This window comes from Scyliorhinus canicula, chromosome 31 (genome assembly GCF_902713615.1).
Source record: "Scyliorhinus canicula chromosome 31, sScyCan1.1, whole genome shotgun sequence".
NCBI classification, from domain to species: Eukaryota; Metazoa; Chordata; class Chondrichthyes; order Carcharhiniformes; family Scyliorhinidae; genus Scyliorhinus; species Scyliorhinus canicula.
In genome coordinates, this window is record NC_052176.1 from 1,566,535 (window position 1) to 1,579,063 (window position 12,529).

At 55.0% G+C, this 12,529-nt stretch overlaps 1 protein-coding gene across 2 annotated transcripts in view; it reads left to right on the top strand.

The window, feature by feature from the left end:
• The first annotated feature begins 9,787 nt into the window (after positions 1–9,787).
• The window catches only part of LOC119959003 (ADP-ribose glycohydrolase MACROD1-like), an 811,859-nt gene continuing 809,117 nt past the window's right edge, over positions 9,788–12,529 (top strand). For both annotated transcript variants that reach the window (XM_038787543.1, XM_038787544.1), the window contains exon 1: positions 9,788–9,923. In XM_038787543.1, coding sequence (XP_038643471.1) covers positions 9,866–9,923 — 58 coding nt within the window. In that variant the 5' untranslated portion in view covers positions 9,788–9,865. The remainder of the gene's footprint in view (positions 9,924–12,529) is intronic.

Below are 12,529 nucleotides of genomic sequence, written 5' to 3' on the forward strand. Positions count from 1 at the left end.
CTCGGATTCCCAGCACGGCACGAAATAATCAGGAACGAGCGCGAGGCGGACTGCGGCCACGGGGTTTAGGGAGAGAGTCCCAGAGCTTGGGGACACCAATTATGTTGAGCATCGAGAATCGGTGGGATGTTTAAGAGTCCGGAGCTCAGCGAGAGCGTCTTACAAGGGAGGGGCGACCGGGAGGGAGAGGCAGAGGGGTGAGGGGAGCTAATTCCAGAACTCCGGGTTGGGGGCCCGAGCAGCAGAAGGCAGGACTGATGATGGAGCAATTAAAATCAGCGATGCATGCAGGAGGCTGGATCTGGAGGAACACAGGTATCTCAAAAGGGTCGTGAAGCTGGAGGAGATTAGGAGATAGGGAGGGGTTTGAAAGAAAAACCCCCTTGGAATAAAGGTGTTACTTGACTGGGCAGCACGGTAGCATAGTGGGCAGCACGTTAGCATAGTGGTTAGCACTACGGCTTCACAGCACCAGGGTCCGAGGTTCGATTCCCGCTTGGGTCACTGTGTCCGGAGTCTGCACTTTCTCCCCGTGTTTGCGTGGGTTTCCTCCAGGCGCTCCGGTCTCCTCCCACAGTCCAGGTTAGGTGGATTGGGTATGCTAAATTGCCCTTAGGTTAGGTGGGGTTGCTGGGTTACGGGGATTGGGTGGAGGTGTGGGCTTCAGTCGGCTGCTCTTTCCAAGAGACGGTGCAGACTCGATGGGCCGAACGGCCTCCTTCAGCACTGTAAATTCTATGGACATTGATGAGCGAGCACAGGGGGCGATAGGAGAACTGGAGTTGGAAGTTAGGACACAGGCAGCAGAGTTTGATTTGGCCTCAAGTTTAGAGTGCCGAATAGATGAGTCTATTAGAGGTCATAGATGTGAGACTATAAACAAAGGCACAAATAAATGAGGGTATGAGCAGCAGGTGGGCAGAGGCAAAGAAAGTAGGTCACACTATAGCAAGAGGGCTAGTTCTTGAATGAAATAACTCATTGCTTGGCTGATTAGTGTGTGTTTGGGTGGGGTAGTGTTGGAAACGACACAGTCCCTGCTGGACTTTCCTAGCTATTATTCAGGCAGGTTAAGCAGAGAAAGGCAACCCTAACTAGCTGGTAACAGCAGAATGAGTCGGCGTATTTGCTGCTTTCCACAGAGTGAGTCTGGCAATCAACAGCTTTGCAGTTCCAACTTTGGGAAAAAGGAGGAAGGAAAACTACTCCCCCTAGACTTGCTTTCCCAGGATCAGGCGCTATAAATAGACTCGGCGATGATTGTTGGGATTGATGATGAAGGAACTTCACCCAAAACACCAGTCTACCTTTCTGTCGTTGGGATAATCTTCCGCTTTTTATGAAAAACATGCGCGCGAGGTTCAATTTTTAAAAACGGCCATTTAAAAAGCAGTCCAGTCCTAAAATCCACCAAGGGAGAGGGGGGAAAACGGACAAGTTCAAAAAAACAATTTCAATTTAAAACTCTTCGAAAGAGGCCAAGTAACAGAAGGTAGCAGAGAAAGAGATTCAAAGACTCGTTTTCCAGAACGCACGCAACACAAAATGGTCAAATAGTTAGTATCAAGGGCAGCACAGAGGTAGCCATGATATGGAGATACCGGCGATGCCATGATATGGAGATGCCGGCGATGCCATGATATGGAGATACCCACGCAGTCCAACATATTTGTTTCAAACACTAGCTTTCAGAGCACTGCTCCATTCACCCGAGGAAGGAGCAGTGCTCCGAAAGCTAGTGTTTGTAACAAACCTGTTGGACTTTAACCTGGTGTTGGAAGACTTCTTACTGCGCTCACCCCCAGTCCAACGCCGGCATCTCCACATCACGGACTGTCCAAGATTAAGCTTTTAAATGGTTAGCATAGAGGTTACTGTGAAAATCCCCTCGTCGCTGTATTCCGGCGCCTGTTCGGGTACACGAGGGAGAATTCAGAATGTCCAATTCACCCAACAAGCACGTCTTTCGGGACTTGTGGGAGGAAACCGGAGCGCCCGGAGGAAACCCACGCAGACACGGGGGGGGGGAGAACGTGCAGACTCCGCGCAGACAGTGACCCAAGCCCGGGAATCGAACCCGGGTCCCTCGAGCGGTGAAGCCACAGAGCTAACCACTGTGCCGCCCAATTTTAATTTTGAAGAGCTAAACCTTGACACGGAGTCACCCAAACTCACTTTTAAAGAGATGGCATGAGTGATGTCAAAAAGCCAGACAGGCCCATAGCAGTTCCCCGTCCCCGAATATTGAAGATTAAAGAAGGATTGTAGACAACACAAATGAATTTCTATATATTGTACTTTTGACAGCCCACTGACAACTAAAGAGGAAAGTACACATTTGATTTTGAAGGTTATTGACCATTGGGACAGATTGGAAGAGTCTGGGGGGGGGGGGGGGGGGGGGGGATCACACACCCCTCTTACCCAATCCCTAGGGGACCCCCCCCCCCCCCCCCATCCCTGGGGGGGCACACCGTATTATTGTCCATCGGGAGGTTTTATTATCCAGAGAGAATGAGGGTTGAAGAGGGGGGTCCAATGGAGGGGAGATTCAGGGGGGGTTGCTGAGTGATGGTTCAGGGACTTTGAAGAGGGTCCAAAGGAGGGGATAATTCAGGAGTGGGGATTGTGGTGGAAGAATGGATTCCATGTGGGTGGGGGGGGGGGGCGCGGCGGGATTCCGGGAATGGGAGGGGAGGTTGTGAGGGAGGAAATCTAGGGGCATGGTTGGGAGGGGGGGGGGGGGGGGGGGAGAAAATCGGGGTGGGGGGAACTGGGGGGTTTCGGGGGAGTTTGGGAGGGGGGAGATCAGCGGGGGATGAGGGACCTGGGGGGGGGTTCGGGAGGGGGGATTTGCAGGAGGGGGATCTGGGTGGGAGGGGGGATTTGCGGGGGGAGGGAATCTGGGGGGGAAGGGGAGGGAATCAGGGGGGAAGGGGAGGGAATCTGCGGGGGGAAATCTGGGGGGAATCTGGTTGGGGGGATCTGGGAGGGGGGAGGGATCTGGAAAGGGGGGGAGGGATCTGGAAAGGGGGGGAGGAATCTGGAAAGGGGGGGGAGGGATCTGGAAAGGGGGGAAGGGATCTGGAAAGGGGGGAAGGGATCTGGAAAGGGGGGAAGGGATCTGGAAAGGGGGGGGAGGGATCTGGAAAGGGGGGGAGGGATCTGGAAAGGGGGAGGGATCTGGAAAGGGGGAGGGATCTGGAAAGGGGGGAGGGATCTGGAAAGGGGGGAGGGATCTGGAAGGGGGGAGGGATCTGGAAGGGGGGGGGAGGGATCTGGAAGGGGGGGAGGGATCTGGAAGGGGGAGGGAGCTGGAAGGGGGGGAGGGATCTGGAAGGGGGGAGGGATCTGGAAGGGGGGGGGGAGGGATCTGGAAGGGGGGGGAGGGATCTGGAAGGGAGGAGGGATCTGGAAGGGGGGGAGGGATCTGGAAGGGGGTGGAGGGATCTGGAAAGGAGGGGAAAGATCTGGAAAGGGGGGGAGGGATCTGGAAAGGGGGGGAGGGATCTGGAAAGGGGGGGAGGGATCTGGAAAGGGGGGGGAGGGATCTGGAAAGGGGGGGAGGGATCTGGAATGGGGGGGGAGGGATCTGGAAAGGTGGGGAGGGATCTGGAAAGGGGGGGGGAGGGATCTGGAAAGGGGGGGAGGGATCTGGAAAGGGGGGAGGGATCTGGAAAGGGGGGGAGGGATCTGGAAAGGGGGGGAGGGATCTGGAAAGGGGGGAGGGATCTGGAAAGGGGGGGAGGGATCTGGAAAGGGGGGGGAGGGATCTGGAAGGGGGGGAGGGATCTGGAAGGGGGGGGAGGGATCTGGAAGGGGGGGAGGGATCTGGAAGGGGGGGGGAGGGATCTGGAAGGGGGAGGGATCTGGAAGGGGGGAGGGATCTGGAAGGGGAGGGAAGGGATCTGGAAGGGGGGAGGGAAGGGATCTGGAAGGGGGGAGGGAAGGGATCTGGAAGGGGGGAGGGAAGGGATCTGGAAGGGGGGAAGGGATCTGGAAGGAGGGGGGAAGGGATCTGGAAGGGGGGGGAAGGGATCTGGAAGGGGGGGGAAGGGATCTGGAAGGGGGGGGAAGGGATCTGGAAGGGGGGGAAGGGATCTGGAAGGGGGGGAGGGATCTGGAACGGGGGGCGGAATCTGGTGGGAGGGAGGAATATGGTGGGGGGGAGAAGAGAATCTGGTGGGGGGAAATCTGGGGGTGGGGAGAAGAGACGCTGGTGGGGGGAAATCTGGGGGGGGGGTGAGGGGAATCTGGTGGAGGTGGTAAATCGGGTGGGGGGACTCTGTGGTGGTGGGGGGGGGAATCTGGTGGTGGTGGGGGGGGAATCTGGTGAGAGGAGGGTATCTGATGGGGGGGAATCTGGTGGGAGGGGGGATCTGGTGGGGAAGGTAAATCTGGTGATGGTGGTAATCTGGTGGTGGGGAATCTGGTGGTGGGGAATCTGGCGGTGGGGGTGGGAATCTGGTGGTGGGGGGAATCTGGTGGTGGTGGTGGGAATCTGGTGGTGGGGGTGGGAATCTGGTGGGGGGGAATCTGGTGGTGGGGGGGAATCTGGTGGTAGGGGTGGGAATCTGGTGGTAGGGGTGGGAATCTGGTGGTAGGGGTGGGAATCTGGTGGGGGGATCTGGTGGTGGGGGGGAGAATCTGGTGGTGGTGGGAATCTGGTGAGGGGGGTCTGGTGGGGGAGAGAATCTGGTGAGGGGGGTCTGGTGGGATGGGGGGGAGAGAATCTGGTGGTGGGGGAATCTGGTGGGGGGGTCTGGTGGGATGGGGGGAAGAGAATCTGGTGGGGGAGGGTAAATCTGGTGGCGGTGGAAATCTGGTGGGTGAGTGGGAATCTGGTGGTGGTGGGAATCTGGTGGGTGGGTGGGAATCTGGTGGGTGGGAGGGAATCTGGTGGCGGTGGTGGGAATCTGGTGGTGGTGGTGGGAATCTGGTGGGTGGGGGGCTGGTTTGGGGAGTGAATCTGGTGGGTTTGGGGAGTGAATCTGGTGGGTGTGTGGAATCTGGTGGGGGGAGAGATCTGGTAGGTGGGTGGGAGATCTGGTAAGTGGGTGGGGAATCTGGTGGTGGGGGGAGATCTGGTGATGTGATCTGGTGATGGGGGGAATCTGGTTGGGGGTCTAGTGTGGGGGATCTAGTGGTGGGGAATCTGGTGGTGGGGAGATCTGGTGATGGGGGGAATCTGGTTGGGGGTCTAGTGTGGGGGATCTGGTGGTGGTGGAATCTGGTGGGGGGGGGGGATCTGGTGGTGGTGGGGGATCTGGTGGTGGGGGGAATCTGGTGGTGGGGGAATCTGGTGGGGGGAATCTGGTGATGGGGGATCTGGTGGTGGTGGGGGATCTGGTGGTGGTGGGGGATCTGGTGGTGGGGGGATCTGGTGGTGGTGGGGGGATCTGGTGGTGGGGGGATCTGGTGGTGGTGGTGGGGGGGATCTGGTGGTGGTGGGGGGATCTGGTGGTGGGGGGGGATCTGGTGGTGGTGGGGGATCTGGTGGTGGGGGGATCTGGTGGTGGGGGGGGGATCTGGTGGTGGTGGGGGATCTGGTGGTGGGGGGGATCTGGTGGTGGGGGGGGATCTGGTGGTGGGGGGTGTGATTAAAGGAGTTTCTCTCCCCCCCCCCATTCTCTCTCACTCTCCCCCTTTCCTTTCCCTCCCCTTCCCCCTTCTCCCTTTCCCCTCTCCCCCTTCTCCCTTTCCCCTCTCCCCCTGTCTTACCTTCCCCAGCTCCATCAGCAGCTCCAGCAGCTCACCACCATGCGCCTTCTGGAACTTACCAGAACTCTCGCCGGAAGCCCCGCCCCGCCGACCGCCTCCCATTGGCCCGGCCGGCCCGTCCGTCACTCCCCGTCCCCGTTGGTCACTGGGCCAGGTAGGTCTCCGTTCCGATTGGTCGGCTGGGCCATCAATCACGGCGCGCAGGTCCCGCCCCCCCCTCCCCGTGACGCACGGACAGCAGCCCGGACCCGCCTCCGGCCATGGAGAGGCCTGCGATTGGCCGGCGGAACCCTTCCGGCCACCGCCGGTTGGCCCCAGCGGCCGTCAATCAGCCGAGGGTGGCACTTCCGGGAACTGGGCCGAGGGTGTCCATTCAACCTGGGTCCTCAAGGGTCCCCATAGATGAATTGCAAACTGCAATTCCAACTGCACACCTGGCTGGGTGCGCGGCGTGGCAAATCATAAAACATATGCAAAAATAAAATCACAACTTTGTGTCCATTTTTAAAAATGGTTTTAATTGACCTCAGGTTCTGCCAACCCCCTCATTTGCGTCCCTCCAGAAAAACTTTGGGGGTTTGCTGCCACGTTGAGCGAATGAGTTGTATTCCCCAACCCTCACGGCCCCATGAAGCGTTTCAACGAAGCGAGTAGCTTGTAGTGGTGTAAGTGCACAGCAAGATCCCACACACAAAAAAAGGGAATATTGGGCGGCACGGTAGCACACTGGTTAGCACTGCTGCTTCACAGCGCCAGGGTCCCGGGTTCGATTCCCGGCTCGGGTCACTGTCTGTGCGGTATCTACACGTTCACCCCGTGTCTGCGTGGGTTTCCTCCGGGCGCTCCAGTTTCCCCCCACAAGTCCCCGTAAGACGTGCTTGTTGGGTGAATTGGACATTCTGAATTCTCCCTCCGTGCACCCGAACAGGCGCCGAAATGTGGCGACGAGGGGATTTTCACAGTAACTTTATGGCAGTGTTAATGTAAGCCTACTTGTGACAATAATAGATTATTATTATCGGTACGGCTTCTTCTGCGCTTTTGAAGCATTTTGGTTTTGCTACTTGCTGTGTATCTTGTTTTTTTAAAAATCCCAATAAAGGGGCAATTTAGCATGGCCAATCCACCACCTAACCCTGCACATCTTTGGGTTGTGGGGGTGTGACCCACGCAAACACGGGGACAATATGCAAACTCCCCACGGCCAGTGACCCGGGCCCGTGATCGAACCCGGGTGCTCGGCGCCGTGAGGCAGCAGTGCTAACCACTGCACCACCGTGCTGCCCTGTACCTTCTGTGTATCTAACTACCGTCATTAATGAAATCAGGGAATAATACAGTCCCTTCAGCCCATCGGGTCTGCACCGACAACATTCAGTTTGCGTAACTGAGTGCATACTGTGCGCCAAATCTGAAGTGTAGCTTCATGTCATCGGGAAAGAGGTTGTTTGAAGTGATCTATATTTGTATTTTTGAATATGAGAAACAGGGTATAGCATTAAGGAAATTTAATTGAATAATAATATAATAATCGCTTATTGTCACAAGTACGAAGTTACTGTGAAAAGCCCCTCGTCGCCACATTCCGGTGCCTGTTCGGGTAAGCCGGTAAGGGAATTGAACCCGCGCTGCTGGCCTTGTTCTGCATTTCAAACCATCTGTCTAGCCCACTGAGCTAAACCGGCCCATTTTGCGTTTCTGGAGAAGTTGAAATTTTAGTTAGCTCATGTGAATCAAAGGCCTTTTGGTTTCACTTTAAACTGTGCCCCCATTGTCATGAAAGGGTTTACGACATGAAAACAAGCAGAGATGAGATGAGGCTATTGCTCAGAAACCAGGGGCCCCACGCTGAAATGTGCCTCAGTTGGAGCCAGGTTATCGAGATGAAAGCAGGTCTCACACCAAAAGCTGACAAGAGAGGCAAGCCAATGGAGTAAGGGGGCAGAAAGAAGTCCCAGAAGCTCAAGAGCAGATAGCTGTACAAACCAGGGAATGAAGGAGAAGTACCAGATAAAGGAACGAAGAATCAGAAGTTGAACAAAGTTATGTTCAGGAGGATTCAAGTAAAAGGCGGAGAAAGTGTCCTGAGTGAAAGAACAACCTGCAGTGACCAGATTTCGAAAGCGGGAAAGCAGACAGCAGGTGTAAATACTGGTGATACCTTCATACAGGCTGTGAAGCATCAATGTTCTTTGGGGGACCTGAGACATTATGTGGAAGCTTGAATTCATGTGATGATCGAAGACAGAGGAACAGTGAAAGGAGAGATTGAAATCGTTGTTTTAAAAATAAATTTAGAGTACCCAATTATTATTTTTTTCCAATTAAGGAGCAATTTAGCGTGGCCAATCCACCTGACCTGCACATCTTTGGATTGTGGGGACGAGACCCACATGCAGACATGGGGAGAATGTGTAAACTCCACACGGACAGTGACCCAGGGCCGGGATTCGAACTCGGGCCCTCAGCGCCACAGCCCCAGTGCTAACCACTGTGCCGCCACGAGAATTGCCACAGGAAGTAGCTGATGCAAAAACATTGAATATATTCGAGAGGCGGCTAGATACAGCACTTGGGAATAATGGGATCAAAGTCTTTGGGGAGAAAGCAGGATTATTGGATTGGATTGGGTTTGTTTATTGTCACATGTACCGAGGTACAGTGAAAATTATTTTTCTGCGAGCAGCTCAAACAGATCATTAAGTACATTAAAAGAAAAGGGAATAAAAGAAAATACATAATAGGGCAACACAAGGTACAACAATGTAACTACATGGACACCGGCATAGGGTGAAGCATGCAGGGGTGTAGTACTAATCAGGTCAGTCCATAAAAGGGTCATTTAGGAGTCTGGTAACAGCGGGGAAGAAGCTAATTTTCAGTCAGTCCGTGCGTGTTCTCAGACTTTCGTATCTCCTGCCCGATGGAAGAAGTTGCAAGAGTGAGTAAGCCGGGTGGGAGGGGGCTTTGATTTTGCTGCCCGCTTTCCCCAGGCAGCGGGAGGTGTAGACGGAGTCAATGGATGGGAGGCAGGTTCGTCTGATGGACTGGGCTGTGTTCACGACTCTCTGAAGTTCCTTGCGGTCCTGGGCCGAGCAGTTGCCATACCAGGCTGTGATGCAGGCAGATAGGATGCTTTCTATGGCGCATCTGTAAACGTTGGCAAGAGTCAATGTGGACATGCCGAATTTCCTTAGTTTCCTGAGGATGCATAGGCGCCGTTGGGTTTTCTTGGTGGTAGCGCCGGCGTGGGTGGACCAGGACAGATTGTTGGTGATGTGCACCCCTAGGAATTTGAATCTGTCAACCATCACCACCTGGGCCCCGTTGATGCTGACGGGGGTGGGGGTATACAGTACTTTGCTTCCTGAAGTCAATTGCTACTGTTTAGTTTTGCTGGAGGGAGAGATTGAGGAAATGAAGAAAATGAAAATCGCTTATTGTCACAAGTAGGCTTCAAATGAAGTTACTGTGAAAAGCCCCTAGTCGCCACATTCTGGCACCTGTTCGGGGAGGCTGGTACGGTAGGCTTGTTATCGCTGTACCACTCCATGTACCGTTCCTTTAAGGTGTGTTTTTCAAGAGCGGAGTTTGGAAATGCTCGTGTAGAAGCCAGAGTTCTGGACTTTGTTCCATTCTGGTTAAATTATCATTATTATGTGGACTCCTTCAATGGATGGACTACAGATCCCAGAAGGCCCCGCGCGCGGAGGTCACCGCCCCCCGCTCTGATTGGCCCATCCTCTTGGGCGGGACCCGATGCCCCGGTAGTGCTTCGGGGGAGGTGCAAAATCACAACATTTTCCAACGGGCTGGACGGAGCGGCAGCTCGGCGTGAGAAGAAGCGATGGAGAGAATGGCATCCGGGCTCGGGCGGAGCCGCCTGCTGCGCTGGGGCGGGCGGGCCTTGGCGCAGGCGCGGAGGGCGTCGGCCTGGGGCGCGCGGCCGGGCCAACGGTCGGCCGGCGTTGGCGGCGGGCCCGCGCCTGCGCGCTGGCTCGTTGCCGGCCGAGGCGGCGGCCCCGCGCCTGCGCGCTGGCTCGTTGCCGGCCGAGGCGGCGGCCCCGCGCCTGCGCGCTGGCTGGCTGCCGGCGGGACACGCCCCCCGCACTCGGTGCCGACGAGCGAGGCGGCCACCGGCGCCATGAGCCCCGAGGACTTTCACTCCGCTCGCCCCAGCACCGACTGGAAAGTGGCCAAAAGTAAGTGTCACTGCAGCCCCCACACACATCAAACACTTCAGTCTACACCTATTGCTGAAAAAAAAAAGCTCAGACTTCGCCAGGGTGGTAAACCTCCAGCGTTGGGACAAACACAAGAATGCCAAATTTCCGAGGGAGGGATGAGGATCGGTTCCCTGATCGGTCGGCGTGTCATCTCTGGTTGGCTGAGGCGCTGCCGGTGGGCTGGTTTAGCTCAGTGTGCTAGACTGCTGGTTCGTGAGGCAGAACAAGGCCAGCAGCGCGGGTTCAATTCCCGTACCGGCCTCCCCGAATAGGCGCCGGAATGTGGTGACTAGGGGATTTTCACAGTAACTTCATATTTCTGACAATAAAAGATTGCTTTTATTATTATTATCTGGCGACGAGGGTGGGATTTACCGGCTGCTCGCGCCGGCGGGAAATCCCGGTCCCACCGGCATTGAGGGGCGCAGCTGACGGCGGGGTGGGAGATCCCGCTGTCCACCCGTCCCATCCTGCCTGAAAACACGAACTGGGGTGCTCGTTCAATCCTGTCCCTGTCGTCAGGTTTTTTTTAATTACCAAAAAAAAGAGGCAATGCTTGGTCCTGTTCTTTCTGTTTGCGCAGGACAAGCCCATATATGCGTGACTGGACGCAGTTTCTCAGAGGCGAAAGTGAGCCACGTTGCGAGCCCGACTGCAATGTTACATTGTTAACGTAATCCTTGGCGCACTCTGGGGTTGTTCAGCAAGTGCTGCCCGATTGCAGATTCACCTTCAACACCCGACGTCGCGTTCGGAGTTTTCCTTGCCGCCGCGTTTTCATCTTGCCCGCACCGTCGTCCTCACAGAGTCACGGCATTGTTATGGCGTAGAAGGGTCCATTCGGCCCATCGCGTTCGCCAAATGAATTTCGTGCTGTTCCCCTGCCTTCACCCCCCCCCCCGTCTGCACATTGTTTCTGTTCAAATAATCATCTAGCACTCTTTTGAATGCATCGATTGAACTGCTTCTCTTCAAATAATCGTCTAACGCACTCTTGAACGCATTTGACGCAGTGCATTCCACACCCAACCTACTCGCTGCGTATGAAGGTTTTTTTCTCATGTCACATTTTCTTCTTTTGCAAACCTGTGCCCTCTTCGGGAACAGTTTCTCCCCATCTACTCTGTTCCACCCAAACCCCCCTCCCCCACATAATTTTGAACATCTGTATCAAATCTCCCCTCAGCCCTCTTCTCCCCAAGGAGATCAGTCCCAGGCTCTCCAATCTATCCTCGTAACTGAAGTTGCTCATCCCTGGAAACGTTCTCGTTAACCTCGCCGGTTGACCAGGTCTGCTCCTGGGAAAGGCCCAACTTTCAATTTTATCCCTCTGGGCTGGTTTAGCACACTGGGCTAAATAGCTGGCTTTTAAAGCAAACCAAGGCAGGCCAGCAGCATCAATTCCCGTACCAGCCTCCCCGAACAGGCGCCAGAATGTGGCGACTAGGGGCTTTTCAGAGTAACTTCATTTGAAGCCTACTTGTGACAATAAGCCATTTTCATTTCATTGTTTTGAATAGGTTGGGAGCGAATGAAAGCACTTTGTAAAAGTTTATCCGACATTAAGATTCTTCCTCACAACCAATGTTACACTGCCATATTGTGGTGTGCGTTTATATCGCGCCTTCAATCTGATTCAAACACCCCTCTTCCTTTTCCATCTTGGCCAAGTCTCGGAAAAGCACTATAGGTTTGATCACAAAGTTATCACAGCCTCATAGAATGTACAGTGCAGACGGAGGCCGTTCAGCCCATCGAGTCCGCATCGGCCCTTGGAAAGAGCGCCCCACACAAGCCCACACCTCCACGCTAGGCCCACAACCCAGTAACCCCACCGAACCTTTTTGGACACTAAGGGCAATTTAGGATGGCCAATCCACCCAACCTGCACATCTTTGGACTGTGGGAGGAAACCGGAGCACCCGGAGGAAACCCACGTAGACATGGGGAGGAACGTGCAGACTCCTCACAGACAGTGACCCAAGCCGGGAATTGAACTTGGGACCCTGGAGGTGCTAACCACTGTGCTACCGTGCCGTCCATAAGTTGTTGACTTTCTTTTTAAATATAAATTTAGAGTACCCAATTATTTTTTTTCCAATTGAGAGGCAATTTAGCGCGGCCAATCCACCTACCCTGAACATCTTTGGGTTGTGGGAGCGAAACCCACGCAAACACAGGGAGAATGCGCAAACTCCACACGGACAGTGACCCGGGGCCGGTATCGAATCCAGGTCCTCGGTGCCGTGAGGCAGCAGTGCTAACCACTGCGTCACTGTGCCACCCTGGAAAGTTACTGACGAGATAGTGCTGGGAGCTGTAGAAATATATTCCACCAGGTGCAGTTTGTAGGAGCCTGAGAACATGTCAACGCAGAAGGAGACTATAAGCCCTGGAAACTAGTCCTCGCCAAGCAACAGTCCAATTGACTTTCGCAAACTCCAACCTTTGGCACCGAGGTACATGGTAGAGATATTTGACCAAATCTTTGGTCGACGGGGCAGGTTTTAAGGAGCATCTTTCAAGAGGAGGGGAGGGAATTTCAGAGATTGACGCTTAAGAGACCGGAAAGTCATGGTGAG